Source organism: Nothobranchius furzeri, chromosome 3 (assembly GCF_043380555.1).
Source record: "Nothobranchius furzeri strain GRZ-AD chromosome 3, NfurGRZ-RIMD1, whole genome shotgun sequence".
Lineage (NCBI taxonomy): Eukaryota > Metazoa > Chordata > Actinopteri > Cyprinodontiformes > Nothobranchiidae > Nothobranchius > Nothobranchius furzeri.
In genome coordinates, this window is record NC_091743.1 from 65,657,517 (window position 1) to 65,678,120 (window position 20,604).

The window sequence follows — 20,604 nt, forward strand, 5'->3', positions numbered from 1 at the left end:
GGGCAATATACAGTACATGGGAGTACAAAATGCTTTAAACAGTGTTAATTTAACAAGAACAGAGCACAGAGACTTTTCATATGAGCGTGTTGACCTGCACATATTGCCGGCAGCACTACCTACATATATCCCTATAATCTGACAAGTCCGCAGTCAAATAGTGCCCCAAGTATTTAACTTCATCACGTACTGAAAGAATACCATCTGATAAAAGAAAGTCAGGGAAGGTGAGTTTTTTATCTGCTCCTGACAATCTTAACACTGCTTTTTATCGGATTAAACTTGATGTCAAACTCAGAAACATATTGTGAGCATATTCTTAGCAGTTGTTGCGAGCCAGTACTGTATGGGCTGAAGATTACCAAATCGTCCGCATGCATCAGGTGATTCACAGTAGTATTCCCAACATTACAACCATATGTCTGTGGTAGCATGTGTCTCCCCTGTGGTGGCTGAAGAATATTGCAACTTACCTCTACACTAACTCTGTACTTAGAATATATATATATATATATATATACACACACAGACAATATAATACAATATTATAATAGCAGTAAAAAGGCATGTTAATACAAAAATAAAAAAGCACAAGTTCACTTTAAAAATAATACTGAGATAGCTTGTAACACTGATGGAACAAAAATAAAAAGCTACAGCAAATGTAATCAGTGCTTGCTGACCATTCACAAGCTTGTAGTCTCCGTCACCCTCTGTGAGCCCGTCGGAGGGCTCTTGTGCCGATGCATAACGGTATTGCATGTTTCCGTACCGACCCAGATGGAAAAGGAAACTAGGCTTAAGGCTTGATTACAGGGTTGAGCTTGACCTTTTATCTGAGCTCCTAGGCTATTGTGAGCCCCAACAAAGTTTCATATTTAGAGGCTCACAGAACAGTGTCCAGTTGTAAAAAAAAAAAAAATAAAATAAACATTCTAGAACCTCTTTACATTAAAAATGGGACTGTTTATGTCCCAGTTATTGATTTTGTCTTAATGGCAGCCATTTATAATTACTGTAGAGTGTCACTAAGTTTCAGTATTGATGCTGCATAGAATGTTTCTTTAAAACCAGAACTAATTATCAACAAGACCCAAGTTTCTCCAGAAATAGGTCCTAATCTGCCAAATAGTGTCAGTAGTTTTGCCCCATATCTCCTTTTTTGAACACCCATGCTGCATTGTGTTTGTTACTCCCAAAATAAATAAAGTGAAGAAAGTCATATTGGGGGGGAAGGGGTCATTATGTCATGATCATGTGACAACTGTCATGCAATTCTCACTTCCACACCAAACCTAACACTCCTTCAGGGTGTCATAAGCTAACATCCTGCCTCAGGAAATAAACAGCGCTCCATTCCCACTCCATCAAAGGCGAGCAGGCAAACACTATGGTTGAATTACCTCAGACATGACCTCTTTCAACACAACACATACATGAGGCGCAAAACGCGTACCCATTCTATGTTCTGAAAGCTACCTTATAGTGCTATTATTAAATAAAAGAGACATTTAATCAAATATTTGCCATTAAATACTGTGTTCCTCACACTGAAAACCTCATGCTAGTTCAGCACATGACTGCACATGCATTTCCTGATGACTTTGTGGTGTTCTCCAGAGACGTGACTAACAGCGGATAAGTATATTCTTTCAGTAAGTGGGTAGTTGTGTGGTTGTCGTCCCTGGATGGACAGTCTCACGCTGAGCTCTTCTTTCTGCCATGAGATGTGACTAATGTCTGTGAAGCACTGTTATTAGAGCTTGTCAGCTTGAGGAGGGAATTAAGACGTAAGCTGCAGTGGATGGTGATTCGATGGGCTTGAAAATGTGAGACAGGAAAACAGACAAGTGCTCATCTATTAGCCAACTTCCTGCCTTTAGAAGTATGGTGAAATGAGATATTTTCAAGATTTTCAAATAATTTTAGCTCAATTTCAAGTATACATTCAAAGTTATGTTCATGTATTTATTTTGTTTTTTGGTTTTTTTTTAGACAGAGACTTTAATTACAGTTTAGCTTTTATGGCAGAGATGATTGAATCTACTGAAGATTCAGGAACAAAAATGAAACCTTCTGTAAATGTATTTGCCTTCAGTTAAACCCCTCAAGCTGCAAAGGAAACTATATTATCTTTTGTTAGGGTGACAATTAGTCCAGAGGTCTGACAGCTAACTCACTGTTGATACGCTATGATGAAAAAAACTATATTCTTATAAAAGTTGCCAGAATTAAAAGGCTAAGGATACAGGTACCTGTGGGATCTTTTATTATAAGTTTAGTTTATAACATCTAATCCTTACGAGTAAAGCATAGAGAAATGCTGATGTTTAACAAATTATTAGCACCTATTGGAGCAAATTAGTGCAAACTTATGCAATCTTATCTTTTGCTCCTGATTCCCATCAAAATGAGGTCGTGCTATCTGGTCAGTAACTCTGACAGGGAGGGCTGGAGTATGGTGCAACATGGTGAAATCAGTTATGAAAGTGATGAGAGGAAAGTTTCAAGAGGGCTGAACTTTTTCTGAAATGCAACTTATTCAACCAACATACCAGATTAGAGGTTTCAGAGCTGAGACCAGACCAGATTCAGGGGAGAAGAAAAGCCTGGTGTGGGCTACTTTCTCCTGTTTGCAGGAAGAATCTTCACACAGACCAAATCGCAGGAAAATGCATGAATGCAGCCAATGAGGAAATTTCAATATAACATGACAAAATGCTCTAGAAAGTGTTTTTTTCGTGATATGGAACCTTAATAAAATAAACAGGCATTTTAAATCTACGTAGTTATTTAAATTCACTGCTAAAACAGCAAATATGTATGAATCTGACAGAAACGTGGTGAGATGAAGCTAGTATGGTAAGCATCGTTTCATGCTTCAGTTTTTGAGAAAGTAATTTCTTTTCTGAAGAAATAAAACTTTCACTTATCCTCAGAAGCTGCTGACTGGATGTTCTCTGAACTGCCAGTAAAAACAATATCTGAGAGGAAGTTGTAACATTGTATGTTTCTGTGTTTATTGCAAAGTTATTGCAGACTTTAAAAACTTTTAAGGAATATTTCTGATCTTTCAAACTGGAAACTGGTTAATGTTTTACCTGTTTTAAAAAGCTCTTTGAACAGCCTCAGTTTTGAGGAAACAGAGAATCTGGCTAAATTAGAGCTGAAACAACTAATCGATTTAATCGATTATAATCGATTATTAAAATAGTTGACAACTTTTTTGTCATCGATTTGTTGTTTAATAATCATATTTTACCGCATAAAGTCTATTTTTTACCACAATCTGACATCGGTTACAATCTGTTAAATTTGCCGCCAGTGTGTGGCAGTAATGAGCCACTGATCTACCAGCGGAGCCGTAGAAGAAGAAACGAGCCAATAAGTGCCCTCGGTTTTCATGATGTAACACGTTACTGATGCTCATCTTGCTGTGAGAAATGGCGGAACAAGAAGAAATACGGAAGAAAAATAGAAGCGACAAAACTGAAGAGAAACCCCAGACAAAAACCTCACGAGTATGGGAGCACTTCACTCTAGATGCCATGAAAAGACAGGTGACCTGCAAAATATGCAAAAACCATCTAGCATGGCACGGAAGCACGACGTCCCTAAGTGAACATTTGAGACGAAAACATGTGGGGGCTGATGCAGCAGAGGAAAGTCCGGTAAATCCGGTAAGTAACAGAAAATAAACAAGCTAACGCAGATCAAATTTGGGAGCTGAGTTCGTTATAGTGGATGTTAAACATGTTTTTTGCTGCGTCAGTCTACGGTGTTCTACTTCTGATTGACTAGATGCAATCGTGAATCTCCTCCGTGTTGTGTATCATGCGCTTGCCAAATTTAGGACGTCTGTTCATAAGAATGTTCTCGTTAAGAGAAAAACGGCACAAACCCATAACTATGTTCCTCATTCAAAAAAGGACAACTCCGCAGAGAAAAATATACAGACGAGCTGTGTCCAGGTGAATATAACGCGAGATAGTTGTACGCTTTAAATTTTTAAATACAGGAGAAATTCAGAAAGTCTTTTTTTTTTTACTATTAAAAGGCTGTTTTACTGTCTAACGCTGTAAAATGCCTCACAACACATTTTTGTCAAAATAAATGATCACTGTATATTGTTAATTAATTCAAATAATGTAATATTGATTTAGTGTTGTAGTGTGTGTGCTGCTTTATTTTATATGTGTACTTATTTCAGTCTATTTGTGTTTCTTATGCAGAAAAAAACAAGCAACGATGGACAACTACATGGGGAACAAGACACTCACCCCCCAGCAATGCATTCCACTTACAAACTCTATTCTAGATTCTACATTATTTTTTATGGAATTTACCTCTTATATTTTGATGCCAAAAAATTATTCTGGACTGATATTTTGCACTGTTTAACTCATTTTACACCGCTGACTGTGTTCATGTGCAATAAAATAGATTGCAGTCAACTGCACAATTCTCTTATGCTTTTCTTTTTCTTAACTGAAATGTATTCATCACTTGTATAGGTTAAATAGCTAAACAATAACAAACCGATTAATCGAAAAAATTATCGACAGATTAATCGATTATGAAAATAATCGTTAGTTGCAGCCCTAGACTAAATAAATGGGCTAATGGCTTGTAACAGTAGAAGCACTTACAATATGGGTTACTGACTTAAAACGCATTTTAATTTTACACAACATTTTCCTTTTCTTTTTCACAGAAAGTATCAGTGGATTTAGCTAAATGGCGCAGTTTAAGCTGAGCTTGTAAAATCTCCTTTTCCCCAGACGTGAAAGCGGCATGTAACGTAATAGTGGCGTTTTACCTGCAAGCTCCCTTCCAACTGAGATGGATTCTGACGCGAAGCCAGATCTAAAGCATTCCACACAGCTGGTCCCAAGAGGTCACAAAATCATGGGAGTATTGCAACACCACGCATGATTTCAGAAGTTAAAAGCAGGACGGTTGCATGTGTCCAAAAAGGTGTGTGGTTTATTTTCTGTTCTGTTTATCTCAGCTACAGGGGTTTTACATGAAATGACGTAAATGATCTATTATTACATATTTATTTGCACGTGACTTTTACTTTGAAAGTTGCCAGATGTTTTACACTGTTTTTATGTGTGACTTCCTGTCTGGCTCGATCTAAACTGGGGAATTTGATGTGTTTTTGAAGCGTAGCAAGTAAAAATATACACGAAACAGAATGATAGGGTTGGGGTTAAGGTTAGGGTTAGCGTCCAAAACGTTACACTTTGCTGCTAGTGAAGAGGAACTCGTCCACTATTACACCAGATAATTTCCGCAAAATACACTTCCAAACACTTTCACAGTTGGTGGAAAGAAGGCTTAACACTTCCAGTGAGATTTGCCCAAATCTTCTGCTTGTTCCAAGCTTTTAAAATAAGAAAACCAACTGGGATGCCCCAGCCCAAAGCTGGAATTCTGGTATCTGACATTTCTGGCCAGCCTCAAACTCACAATCCAACATGGCTGTCTTGGCAAGAAAACCCATAGCTGCAATAATCAACTTATTATAGTATATATACGTCATCTGTCGAATTCTGTCAAACCTTGAACATGCAGAAAAGAATAATCTATTGATCAAAGGTAACCTCACAGAGATCAACCATCAGCACATACGGGTTTTCTAACTCACAACTGGAATAGGATTAAGTTGGGTCGGACTCAAATGTCATTCCCAGATCTAATTTCTGACTTTTGGGATTAATGGTAACATTGTTGTTACGTTTGTTCTGTGTTTGAGATGGAAGATGGATCAAAGAAGCGATTGAGATAAGGAGACGTGGACCCAGGACCACGAACAGGGATCAAGTGTACATACCAATATTTCTGATACACAGCCTTTGAATATCATTAAAATGTTACGGGAAAAAATATTGTGATATATTGCCATATTGATATTTTCTTACATCCCTAATCAGATGCTTGTAGATACGTCTAATTTTCACATACAACTCATCAGTGCCCCAGACAAGCTGGTTCCCAAAGTCAGAGACTCTCTTGGTCAGCTTGCTTCCCACACCAAACCTTCCGTCAGGAATCTTGGTGTGACCTTTGACCCAGCTCTCACCCTGGATTCTCATGTCAGTTCTCTTGTTCGCTCTTCCTTCTTCCACTCAGGAACATTGCTAAGCTGAGTCCCATTCTGTCCCGCTCTGAACTTGAGACTGTTCTCCACACCTTCATCTACTCATGCTTAGACTACTGTAACTCTCTTTTCACGTGTCTGAGCAGAACCTCCCTGAACCGTCTTCAGGTGGTTCAGAATGCCTGTGCTCGGCTTCTGACCAAGTCCTCCAAATGCACCCACATCACCCCGCTTCTCCTCCAGCTTCACTGGCTGCCAGTCAACTTCAGGGTTCATTTCAAGATCCTGGTTCTGGTCTATAGGGCCTTACATGGACAAGCACCCTCTTACATTGGTGATCTTCTTAGTCCCTACACCCCCAGCAGGTCCCTGAGGTCCAGTGATCAAAGCCTACTGATTGTGCAGTGCACCAGGCTAAAGACCAAAGGTGACAGATCATTTGCTGCTGTGGCCCCCAGACTCTGGAACTCTCTCCCCCTGAGCCTGAGATCAGTGGACTCAGTGGTCTCCTTTAAAAAACAGCTGAAGACTCACTGGTTCAAGCTGGCTTTTGTATGACCTTCTTCACCACTCTCTCTTTATTCTGCTCTCCCCACCTATTCCACCTTCCTCAGGATCCACTGATTTCCCTCTTTCCTATTCACTCTCTCTCTTTCTTAACATTTTTTCTTTTAAATCGCAATTGCTTATTCTTGCTCATTTTGGATATATTTTTAAACATTTTCGAAATGCTTTTTTATATTTTTACAATTTTTATTTTTTGTTTTTGTTTTTGTGAAGCGCCTCATGATTTTTATCTTGAGAGGCGCTATAGAAATAATATTTTCTTCTTCTTCTTCTTAAATATTAAGCTACAGCTACGTTTTAAGTTGTTAATTCAACACAAAGCTGAAATTATGATCCTGGTTCTATAAATCTGCCCCAAGCTTTTTATGTAATCCTAAATCAAACTCTATCATGCATGTTTTATTTATCTGTCATGGGACATTTCTATATATACGATGAGATATATGTCTATCAGTCAGGACATATTAAAACACAGAATAAATACATAAAAATACATATTTATGCGGGCATTACATGCAGGCATATTTTAAGGGTGAGGAGCTTTTAAATGTCTTAAGATGATTATTAAATAATATTTTAATGAGTGAGACTTTAGAGGCTTCTACTTAGGTTTATCAAAACTCCTGAAGTCATTATTTGACATTTTCTGACTTGCGGGCCTTGAACTGATGTGTAGAACTTCTGTTGTCATTCAATTCAATTCAAAAATACTTTATTAATCCCAGAGGGAAATTGATTGATTGAGAAGGGTTTTTATCAGCAAGAACACACTGCATCCAGCCAAGAAAAAGTCCCGTACAAAAGCACTTACACACGAGCAAAATACGTTTGATTTAATTCCTCTAGACACATGGTGAAATATTTACGTTATACTGAATAACGTCAGAGAGGCTCTTCATCTGGATGAAGGAGAGCTGTTTGATCTCTGCTGCATGTTAAGCAAGTTGTAAATGGTTTTTCTTCTAAATTAAAAGACTGCACATTACCGATGAAGGATTTTCAAAGGACTGAATGATGATTAAACTAGACAGATTCAATCAAATCAATGATCTTACTCCGGTTGATAAATCATGTTATTAGATTTATAAAAGTGGATCGATGTGGACTAAAACAATTAATAAATGTACATTTAACTGCTAAATGTCTTGGTGGAGAAAAGTGCCATCCGTCCATTTATTTCTGGCTGTTTATCAAGGGCCGGGTCGCGAGGCAAGTAGCCTAAGCAGAAAGGCCCAGACTTCCCTCTCCCCAGCCACTTGTGCCAGCTGGGTGAGCCACCCTGCAGAGAAAACTATTTTCGGCCACTTGTAGGGTAGGAACGTAGATCGACCGGTAAATCGAGAGTTTTGCCTTCCGGCTCAGCTCTCTCTTCACCACAACAGATCGGTACAACACCCGCATCACTGCAGATGCAGCACCAATCCGCCTGTCGATCTTGCGCAACATCTTTCCCTCACTCGTGAACAAGACCCCGAGATACTTTAACTCCTCCACTTGGGGCAGGACCTCATCACTGACCTGGAGAAGGCATTCTACCATTTTCTGACTCAAGACCATGGTCTTGGATTTAAAGGAGCTGATTCTAATCCCAACTGCTTCACACTCGGCTGCGAATCGCTCCAATGAGAGTCAGAAATCACGTTCTGATGAAGCCAACAGGACCACATCATCTGCAAAAAGCAGTGACCCGATCCTCAGGCTACCAAAATGGATCCCCTCAACGTCTTGGCTGCACCTAGAAATCCTGTCCATAAACGTTATGAACAGAATCGTTTACAAAGGGTAGCCTTGGCAAACTTCAACTCTCACAGGAAATGAGCCCAACTTACTGCTGGCAATGCAGATCAAGTTCTGGCACCAGTCATATATGGACCTAACAGCCAGTATTAGTGAGCCAGTACCCCATCCTCCCGAAGTCGGGCTGCTAAATTAATCGAATTTTAATCCCAATTACGATCAGAGTTTTGAACGATTATAAAAACAAAACAAGCCGATTATTTGCTCCTCCCACTTGCGCTGCCCTGAGTTGCAAATGAAGCGCTCCTCCCACAGTGTTGCCAACTTAGCGATTTTGACGCTATTTCTAACAGCTTTTCAGACCCCCTTCTTGACTTTTTAAATACCTAGCGAACACCTCAGAAACATCTCTGGTAACCTTTAGCTACTTTCTGGATAACTGTCGTTGACATTTCCTGCAGGTTAGCTAAACACTCCGCCTGCGCTCCGGACCGTTCTTCAGGACATTAGGAAAGGGAATGATGTAGTGACGTGTCAGTCGCTAAAGAAACGGCTCTCAGAGCCGGCTCCTTGTTGGATTAACCAGAGTGAGTGACACACACCGTACCTGCGGACCCCTGAGCTGCAAAAAATGGCTAAATGTGCGCATGCGGCTTGCCCATGATTGCTGTGAAACCGGGTTGGGGGGAGGGGGGTGCAGCTGTGGTTGGAACAATTATTACATTAACTGATGGACCTGTAAATAAATAGTTTGTAAATAAGGTAGAAATAGATAGAAATAAGTTCCTCACGCTGATAAATAATAACTAATCTCTCTGAGGACACGGTGCTCGTGCACTCTCCTACAGCACCTTGACATGACTAAATAAATACTATGCAACATTTTGTGAACATCAATTTATTTGCAGTTATTTGTTATAAATGCTACTGTATAATTCTTGCTGTCAGTATTTGCAAGATATTGGTATTTGGGTCTGTACTGGTTAGACTTAAATGAGTTAAACCAAGGTCTATAGCCCTTGGGTCATAGACTATGAGCTATAACTATATTGGTATTTTTATACTGGGAATCAGGAGTTATTTTAGTGATCATCTTGTTTCTTATTTATTTTTGTCCTGATTGTGGCCTGAGAAATTTTGTGACTGAATAACAACAAATAAAATCAACATAAATTGAAAAATCGTCTTAAATAATCGAGATCTCAATTTCAGTCACAAAAATCGTGATTATTATTTTTGCCATAATCGAGCAGCCCTATCCCGAAGTATCCCCCAAAGGGTCTCCCAAGGGATGCAGTCGAACGCCTTTGCCAAATCCACAAAACATATGTAGATTGGTTGGGCAAACTACCATGCACCCTCCAGGACCCCCCTAAGGGTATAGAGCTGGTCCAATGGTCCACAGCCAGGACAAACACCACATTGCTCCTCCTGAATCAAGAACAACGAACAATATGACGCTTTAATCGAAATCAGTCAACAAGGGAGTATGTCTTAAAGTGTCGAAGAGGTACAAGAAGGAGTACCTCTATCTGCTCACCTCCCAAAGAAAAACCCTGGTTTAGATAGTCCAGAGTTGATACAAAAGCCGTTTCAAATGAGCACCATTTCTTAGGAACCGGAATATTTGTTGTTTTGCTTCGTTGCAATTTTTGGAAACAAAACTCATTGCACACTGCTGCCAACTAGCAGTCAGTGTTTGAATTGCACCAAAAGAGAAGGAAATACACAAATGTTTGCATGTAAATGTGTCCAAAAATTAGATAGATGGCTTTTGATTATCGATATAATATCACAGCAAAAAATGTCACGATGTATCGCCATATCCATACTTTCTTACATCCCTAGATGTCATGACTGTAAACTTGACCCATTAAACCTCAAATGTTTTTTGTCCCAAGCTGTAAACATATTTATTTATTTCTGCATTTTAACATGAGTGTCAAAGGGAACTCGCTCCCTTCTGGAACCAGACCCTAGCGGATGAGAGTGGAACTGCAAGTTTTCTCACTTCAGCATTGACTTTCCTTTTGACAGCCAGAGATTACCCCTTGATCCTACATCGAATCATATCAAAATAGTAATGTGACTGAATTTGAGATATCAGCAAACATCAAGTCAAAATCCCCTGCATCAAAATATCATATTGCGATTGAACTATATTGATTTACGCCCCTAATGTTTTGCAGAGCCTCACAGAAGTCTGTGCCATCATTTAATTAGTGTATGGTGTGTGTTGTTGTCTGGTTGTTACTTGAAGAACCACTCAGCTATAGACCATGTCTTTATAAACAGCATGCCTCAGCAAGATGAGACACTTGCATCCCATCTGCCTTTCTCTACCATCGTCCATGTTGGCCTCACACACACACACACACACACACACACACATCCAAAGAGTATATTCCAGTGTTACTTGGGAAGATCTATTTAAAAAAGAGGGGCATACAAAGGGTAAGAGCAGTTGCGGTAGGAGAAAGTGTGTGTGTGTGTGTGCGTGCGTGCGTGCGTGCGTGCGTGTGTGTGTGTGTGTGTGTGTGTGTGTGTGTAGCCAACAGTTGGGAATAGTTGTGTTCTTTCTACTGGTGGAAGAGCTGTCGGTGTGTATCTGTTAATGTTTAGTCCAGCTCCATGTTTGATAGACCCTTTGAAATAAAGCTTTCTGGGAAAATGTCAGCTCAGAGCTCCGAGAAGCTGAGCAGCGTTGACATGACGATATCTGGCTTTATCTCCAAGAATACGGACACTTGTTTTGGCCAATTAATAACACCGTTAAATACTGTTTCATAGCGCCTCTTGGACACATGAGCTTCGGCATTCTCTCTTTATCTCATTGCATCTTGAATAGTTTGAGGATTATCTCTATATGGGTGTTTTTACACATAAAAAATCAGCTGATGGATCTATTTAGAGGGCTAATCAAGAATAAAAATAAAATCATTATTTTATCCTTTGTTTAGTCTATGAGTATACACTACTGCCAAGCACCAATTAAAAATGTGACATTTTTCCAGTCCATTAACTTCCCTTCCCTAACTTTATAATTCATAATAAAAGTTTAAATGACAGTTTTTACTTATGTCATTTAAAATTTCAAGTTCATCAGTATAAATGTTTTTAAATATATCATCTTAATCATTTGGAAATAAGTTGGTATCAGCAGGTTCAGAGATGACCAAAAACAGAAAATCGGCATCGTCCCTCAAAATCAGAATTGGTGCATATTTCCCCATCTTGAGTTTATTCATTTTGTTTAGGATTTGTTTTAATATATATCAAGACACATTTTGTATGAACAAAGATTTAACAGTTTACTGCCACAGCCTGAGGGAACCTACCTAACAAAAGCAGTTTCACTTCTCTTGCTGCCTTCTCTCCGTCTTCTCGGAGGTTTTTGTCAATCATCTTTGACCTCTCGGCTGCAGCCTTATCCTCAGCGCTCACAGTGCACCCCATGTCTCCGAGATCTGGGGACCACTCGCGCCAAAACGAGACGGATACCTGGTGGCAGGTACAGGGATGGAGCAGCTTTTGCTTCCCCAAAGAGAGTGATAGAAAGAGAGGGAGGGAGTAAAAAACCAATTCCAGAGTTTTTTTCTCAAAAAAAGTCAGAGTCCCTGCTTCTTCTGCTCAGATGAAATATTTTATGTCCATGCTGAGACGCTGGAGCCCTCTGCCCTGCATCCATCCACCCACATCAGGCTAAGATGCCCGCCCAGCGCCCGCTACCCGTCTCCTCTGCTCGGCCTCCTGATGCTGATCAGCGCCTTCCCTGCCTCGCTGCGGTCCTACGCGACGCTCAATTAGTCTCGCGTGAAGATCCTTGTTGCTTTGAAAGGAGTCAGCTTCGCCGACGTCACTTCAACAACTTGTCGCGATAGTCCAATTAAAGGCAGGTGAGCTGCGCGCGCGCTGGGACCAATTAAAGCGGCTTGTTTCCAGCTTCATTCCTCAGCATTCCTGGTGAATTCTCACCTAGCTTTGTAAATACCCCCCTCTGTGATGGACTGCACCAGGCAGGAGGCGCTTTTTGTCTGGGGAGCTGCTGATAAAATGACTAATGAGTCACATGTTAGAGAAATAACTTGGTGCAGAAGGACCTACAGCGCCACCACGTGGAACAAAGTCATGATGGAAAAATAAATATGATTTTTTTTTATTGAAGAGCTGGCAAAACAAACTGTGAGCATAAATGTTCTTACTGATCAAGGTAACAGCCAGTGGCGTGTCCAGACCTTTTAAAATGGGGTGGCCAAGGTGGGGCATGGATGGCACCAATGGTTACTGTATTTTTTATTTTTATTTTGTTTGTTTTTCCTTTCCTTTTGCGTTCTAGTGAATGAGGCCCAATTCCAATACTTGCACTGCACCCTGCGGTCTTCTGTGAAGTGCACTTGGAGGAAGTGCACAGTAAGGCTTTGAGTGCGTGGTACAAAAGGTGTGCAAATAATTACTGAATTGGGACAGGGAGCATTGCATCATCAACTGAAACGCATGCCGGGATGCTGGTCACTGTGCTACTTTTGAAAAAAAACTTTTATTAACAACTTTATAAAAATAAACCAACCAAACAATTATTTCAAATAAGTTTACATTAATTGTTGCTTTGTCTAACACATTATGAGCATCAACTAATCCTCATAAAGTGAACTTAATGTGAAAATACATATTTTCAGAAAAGGCCCTTGAGCCTATTTTCCCGCAGCTATGGATTGTGGGTAATACTCTTTGCCCAAGTTTCGATGTGGACTTGGGTGAAGTGTGAATCAAGGATGTAAAAGGGATGTGATCAACTTCGGCTCTTGAGAATTGGGACACCCTACACACTGGCACCCCTGGCCGGGATCATAAAATTAAAGGGTGCAAATGTGGAAGTGTGAATATTGGGATTGGGCCTATTTTCCCCTGTTCTTCTTCTTTGAGCTGTTTTGTGGAGGTTAATAAGTCACTTCTTAGTGCATTACTGCCACCAACTGGAGTGGAGTGGGACTGGAACTTGGACTCTAAATATTTTTTATGTGAAAAAAAAACCGAATGAATAATAATATTTATAATACAGAAATTTTCTGTTGGTTTAAAGTGTGTGTTGCCACCTATTGTTTCGAGATTTAAATGGAACTCAGTGGGGTGGCCTGTAGAGGCCAGGAGAGGGATCTTGGGCAAAAATAAATAATGAAAGGTTGCCTACTTATTTTTCCGTGTCCTGTCCAGCTGTAAAGCAATCAGAATTGATGTCTGAGTGCCGAAGACAAGCCGTACAGTTTTACTCTCGCAGGTGGAGCAGTATAGCTTCAGCTATTTTGCCACGCCTGATACCAAAACTTTATTAGAAATATTTGTGGTTGTTTTAAATGGAGAGGAAAGGAAGAGGTGGGCAAAAAAGTTCACAAAAATAACCCATGAATGATGTACAAGAATCTGCTTCTAGACCTGCAGTGAAAGAGAAAAAAGGAGACACACAAAAAAATACAACAGAACCAAAATATGGATGAGGATATGTAGCTGTGACAATTTTTGCTGAAAAGCACATGGTATTAATTTATAGTGCATTAGTGCCAACCACAGCCTAATGTTAAAAATGCACAAGTCCATACTTGTGAGAGCACCTGGGAGCTATGTAAGGTGCCAACAGGTCTTTTCTCTAAATAGCAGAAGTCTACAATAAACAAACAAAATATGCTGCCATCTTTTTCATCACAAATTCATGAAAAACTGCAACATTCTTTAAAAACAATAAATGGTCTTTATTATACATGAAGTTTAGTTTAACTCTGATCTCTTCCAGTTCAAAGATCTGTATTGTATCAACCTGGTAACCCCTCGTATCGCTCAGTATCCATGAATTAGCTCTCAGCTTCACCAAAGGTCGGTGACCCCTGATCTGAAGGTTCTCTGGCCATATCCCATTGGGAGGAGATCCCAAGGCAGAACTAGAACTTGCTGGAGGGAATCCTCAAGGAGGAGCTGAAGAAAGATGTCTGTGTGTCTCCCTTCTGGACCTGTGTAACTTAGCCGGGGGGGGGGGGGGGGGGGGGGGGGGGGACACGACTGGACAGCAGAATAATCCTTAAATTTACTAAATCTTTTGTTCCATAAAATAAATGTTTAGATATGATTTTAGATCTATTAAACATATTAAACTGAAATGGTTTGAATTTTTCTTTATAGACAGACCCTTTCAAGAGGTTTTTACTTACAGTTTCTGACGGTCACTTTACCTAAGTAAATGCAGCACCAACAATTGTCTGTAAGTCCCAGAAATCATAAATTTAAAACATAACTTTGATGTTTCAATCCATCTAAAGTTTATTTATATAGCGCTAAATCACAACAAGAGTCGTCTCAAGGCACTTCACATAGTAAACATTCCAATACAGGTCAGATCATTAAGCCAATCAGAAAAAAGTTTCCTATATAAGGAACCCAGCAAATTGCATTTAGAGCAATCCTCATACTAAGCAAGCATTTAGCGACAGTGGAGAGGAAAACTCCCTTTTAACAGGAAGAAACCTCCAGAGGCTCCTGGCTCAGTATAAGCAGCAATTTGCCACGACTCACTGGGGATCGAGAAGACAGAGCACACGCGCACACGCACACGCACACTCTCACACACACACACACACACACACACACACACACACACACACACACACACTCTGTTTTTTAGTAAATATTCTGTTTGGTGAGAGATAAACTTTATTGTATTTATCCTAGTGAATCTATAATTAAACGGGTAAACTAGTAGTAGCACATTCAATGTCAAAGAAAGTAAAATGTTATTATCAGGAGAGGGAGAATGTTTAAGTGGTTAGCAACAGTGTTTAAGCCGATGGCCCCCTCCATGAGGGCAGCACAGCTCAGCAGATTTTCACGAGACAAACCTGAAGCATATCGACACAAAACAGTAAATGGTGCATTAGAAAAGTTCCACATTGGTGCTGCTTTCATACATTGTGCTTATGGATGTTTATGCAGCTTGGCTTTTATTATGCAACTTATTAAATGAGAAAAGCACAATTTCTAAATCAAGCATTAAAAAGAAATAACAACAGAGATGATCTAAAAACACCTACAATTACTTTATTAGCCAAACTAATACTGTCCAGGCTATTTACAATTTACAAGCTACTGTGAATATGCACCACAAATATAAAATGTTTCCACTTATATACATTATTTATATAAAGTTGTGTCTTATCCACCAGCATCTCTAAACCTCATTTATCACCACGTTCTTTAACATCCTGACATAAAATATCACATGGATCCGTGCACGATACGGATGTATCGGATGTAATAAAGCAAAACATTAAAACAGGGGAAAGCAGTAGGTAGTCAGTTGTTGCTTTTTTTTTTTCTTTTTAAACACAATTTCTTAAGGAGAAAAATAAACAATCGTCGAACAAAACATGAAGAAAAATGAGACACCAGAACAACTTCTGCAAATAAACATGAAAAAAGCAAGAAACAAATGATGTTTGGTTAACATTTCTCTTGATGAGTCAAAACCTTTTTCTGTAAAAATCCCCGTGTTGAAGTGAAAGACCTGTTAATAAAATGGAGTAACGCCAAATGAAATCTAGATTTAAACTCTACAATCTACGGAAGAGGATCAGTGCCACTGAAAAGAAAAAAAAAGGAAAAACATTCTGACTAATTATTCTGAGGAAAAGTCAGAATTCTCTTTCATTTTTTCCTTTTCAGTGTCCCCGATCCTTTTTCGTAACAACCTGAGAGTCTTTGAGTTCATTTTTGATTTTCCAAGATAAAATCTCCGAATCACTCTTTTTTATTTATTTTTTGGTGTGTGTGTGTGTGTGTGTGGGGGGGGGGGGGGTATTTTTACAAAAGTTGTGCATATTGTTGTTATCATTATACAAGTCTCTAAACAAGTTAAGAATTTTATAAATATGGAAGTTTTCATCCCTCTCTTTTAACAGCACTTATACAGTAATTGTCATGCCTGAAACAACAGTTCATGTCTGTTCAGGTTCTCAGAATACTACGACGCAGACTTCAAAACACTTCACTACAGTTTGCCTAATGTGCAGTATTACAAAAAATATCCACACACGATAATGCTGGAAGCAAACTCCGACTGGGTGCATAGAACAGAGGACATTATCGTGCAAAGCATTAACCAGAGATTGGAAAAGTTAACATGGAGGACTTGAAACACTGCGGCAGGATCATAAAAGGCACAAGACATGGAGGCACTACTGCAATTTATCTTATGGTATTGGATACTTTAAGATATTTACATTTGCCTGGGTTATAAAAACTTTAATCTATAAATTGAGTATTTAACCTGAGTGATGGCAGATTTCAGATGTCAATTAGTTTCAGGACATTCTCTCACCGTCAGCCTGATCATCTGTTTGGAACTAAAATAGTGTTGTTATTGTAGTTAAAACTCAGCAAAAATAAAAAAAAGAGTACCAACCTGTTCCAGGTTTACTTAATCTGCATTTGGTATTTGCAACATAATATTTGCACTGAAGACATTTTAGAGTAAGGCCCTCAAACCCTAAATAATTTTATCGAAGAAGTAGCCTAGTTGTAGCACAACAATACCACTTCATTTTAAAGTGTGCTTTTGTGTAAAACATGATGTGGATAGCATCCTGGATGGCCTCTGAGAAATGGAGTTTACATCCAACAGGACTGCTGACCCAGTCCTATTTACATGCATAGGGTTTTTATAAGCATAAATATCACCAGCAGCAGAAAAATGTGCGTACAGTTGTCAAGTCTACCAGGAGTTTCTTAGTAATATTTCTGCAGAAATAACCATTTAAAGCTAAACTGACTGGCATGTGAAGGTCTATAAACCAGTGACGGTTCTAGCGGCTCCAGGGCAGGCTGCAGCCAACCTGACAGCAAGTTTAGACCGCCTGTGCCCCCCTTACTAAGGGCAGAGCTTAAAAAAAATATTTTTTCTTTGGTCGTGATACTATTCTCTATTGTCATGGTCTGCATCTGCGTCTCCCCTCATGTGTCTCCTTGTGTTCTCCATCCCTCTCTAGGTTCTCCTTTTGTGTCTCCTAGTGCCCTCATGTGTCCTTGTCTGCGTCTTTCTCATGTGTCTCCTGGTGTTCCCCATTTGCCCCCAGATCTTCAGCCCTCTAGGTTTCCCTCCTCAGGCATCCCCCTCCCAGGTCCTGTGCTCCCTTTGCCCCCTTTAGTCACGCCCCTGTAGTTTTTCTTTCTGTAGTGTTTTCCTCTAGTTTCAGCTTCCCCCTTAGAATATTAGTTATGTTTGCTGCCCTTCTGGTCTTTAGGTTTTTCTCTTGAGGTCATTTTCCTTTAGTTACAGCTGATCATGTTATTAGTCTCTTTAGTGTGTTTTTCCCACCGGTGTTTGTGGTCCCCCCCCCCCCCCCCCCCCCCCCCCTTAGATTATTAGTTATGTTCCCTGCTCTTGTTGCCTTTAGGTTTTATTCTTAGGTCATGTTAGTTTCCTCACCGATTAGTATTGAGTTCACCTGGTCTCTCTCTCCCCACACAACTGCAGTTCATCTCCCTCTCATCCTCCCCAGTGTATATAACCCTGTCTGTGTCTCTATGTTTTGTCGGTCCATTGTTTCTTGTTAGTCTCGTCTGCTCTCTAGCTTCTAGTGCTTTTGGATCTCTGGTTTAGTCATTTGGATTTCTAGTGTTTTTGGATCTCTGGTTTAGTCATTTGGATTTTTGGTTTTGGCTCCCTGCCTTTGGATTACTCCTAAATAAAGGATTTTATTTTCATCATCTACCTCCTGCCTCATTCATCTGGTTTCCTGCATCTTGGGTCCTAAACTTCCTCCTGCCCTACACCATCCCGTGACATCCATTTTAAATTGTAGAACTAAAGCACGTGAATACTTTTATCTGAAGCTGAAAAGAGATGCTGAGACAAATATATTAATATTGTTACTGATATAGATAACTCAGATATGATGCATTTTTTTCCAAAATAGTTATATTTTGAGACTTATTAAATAATTCCTGTATCTCAGTGAACTGTAACTGAATTGCTGTCATTTTATTGTTGTAATTAAACAATAAAATCTGAAATATTTAAAGGCATGTTTGCAATGTTTTTATACAGATGTGCCTCGCTAACAGAGCGGCTGCCCCCTCCCATCTTCGTCTAGCACCTCCCCTGCAATAAACTGATTTAAGAAATTGTAACCAATTTAAGATCAGTCCTGTCAGGATGTAAACTATTTCTCTAAACAGAGGCTGTTCAAGAAGATTCACAACTTTTACACACTAAACACATTTCAAAATGGCTAAAATGCCACTTTCATAAAGTAAAGGACTTCAAAATGTACAGATTTTCGTGATGTCATCACGCACAGCAGTTAAATAAAGTTAATCCAAAATTTAAAACAGATACAGCAGTCAGCTAAATAAATAAACACTATTTCATGTTTGTGTGTAGTTCTAAGTGGTAAAAGGCGTCGCAGGTCAACTGCATATGGAGCAAAGGCTTACAGATGCCTAAAACGTCCCTTGCAATCTAAGGCCTTTGCTGATGACAAAGATGGTGATGGTTTACAGTACAGATGGACGCTGGCTTCCTGTGAAATCGTCTGATTGCATCTTTTGTGCATCTCAGTGTGAGGATTTCAAACCTGTTGATGCATTCCTGCCTTCATATATGTGTGCACAGTACCAGCTGCAGCTGTTTGCATGCAGGAGAGGATATTTGGTTTTTGTTGCACTTTCATTTAGATTTAATCTGAATAATCTGCTTTGGAGAAAACTTTTTTATAAAGTAGGCAAAAGAGAGTTTAAAGGCCCCATGTGTGAAATCCATTGAAATCATGATGAAAAAATGCGACTCTTTAGCGCTGTGCAGTTCAGAGAAAGTATTGCAGCTACAGTGGCTCACTCATTAGTTTGACTGTATAATCAATTTCCAACCTGTGCGGCCTAACCCACACAAAGCTTAAAACAAGCTACTTTACCTCTTTAAAAAAGCATTTATAATTATTTATCAACCTACCATTTCTGAAGGAAACTAACTAGTTCTGTTCTTGAATCTGTCTCGATTCAAACACGGAGGAGGGGTGACGTCAGCCGGGAGGTCAGGTGTCTTGAGAAATTGTGTTCCCTTGAAATATTGAATCTGTCCCCCCATGTTGGGAGATCGCACTTCTGGCTATTTTCACAACATCTGTGATAAACTTTTATGGGAAAATAATGTAATGTAATGTAATAATGTTATGCTTGTGACTTTTTATCTATATTTCCTCCTAAAAACAATAAAAAGATACAGTAAAAACATTCTTGTTCACTCTTTTGCAGCAAGCTTATTTATCATTTTTGAAAGTTATGTAAAACGATGTAATCTCACTCAGTTTAACCATCTTTTATTTTAGGTTTTTTAATTCCTCATAATGAACAATCAGTTCTGTGAATTTGGAAATATTTGCTCTTGACTGCCTAAGGGAAACAGAATATTTCAGGAGAACATAATTTCCCACAACACCCGTTTCACGCGGCTCATGGTGCACTCAATGTAAACAAACTGGCTGCCGCTACCATCTATGGAGCGATCACTAGCTGCTCGTTAACCACGGCTGGTGAAGGAGTGTTGGTGGGCCGGGGACATGCTGGATATCAAGTAAACAATGCTGACTTACCCACCAGCTAATCGTAGCTCATGGCTGGCAAGGTGGAGATGGGCATCACGAGCTACTAATTAGCCATGGCTATCCGGGGACACGCTTTGTACGCTGTGTGTAAACTCCCACGAATTACCAGCAAAAGGAGACCCAAGGTAATGTTTGAGAAGAAGCCCTCTGTGTCGGAGCGTCTCTGTAACGTGTGGAGAACTACATCGCCATTAGTAGAGTGTTGTGGAGATAGAGTAAACATTGCTGATTTAGCCACTGGCTAGCGAACGAGCACTGGTGCGTGTTGGGAGAGACGGCAGGCTGCGGGAAGAAAGGAGACTTGAGTAAAAGGACTTTGGAAAGGACACGTTCGGACCGGATCGGGAGTTCTGGTACTAGGAAAAGACGAATGAACAACTTGAGATGAGTTTGGGAGTCAGGGGCACTAATCGGAGACTGGCGTTCAGATATAAGCGAGTGGAGATCTGAACATATGCAGTAACGTTGTGTTGGACATGATGACGAACTGACAAATTTTATGTGTCTTTTGATTTAATTGTTATTTTATTCAAACTAACAAGTACAGCAACG

At 39.7% G+C, this 20,604-nt stretch overlaps 1 protein-coding gene across 2 annotated transcripts in view; it reads right to left on the bottom strand.

Moving 5' to 3' along the window:
* gnai2b (guanine nucleotide binding protein (G protein), alpha inhibiting activity polypeptide 2b) overlaps positions 1-14,407 on the bottom strand; it is a 78,972-nt gene extending 64,565 nt beyond the window's left edge. For both annotated transcript variants that reach the window (XM_054730552.2, XM_015958919.3), the window contains exon 1: positions 11,749-14,407. In XM_054730552.2, coding sequence (XP_054586527.1) covers positions 11,749-11,866 — 118 coding nt within the window. In that variant the 5' untranslated portion in view covers positions 11,867-14,407. The remainder of the gene's footprint in view (positions 1-11,748) is intronic.
* Between the last annotated feature and the right edge of the window lie 6,197 nt (positions 14,408-20,604).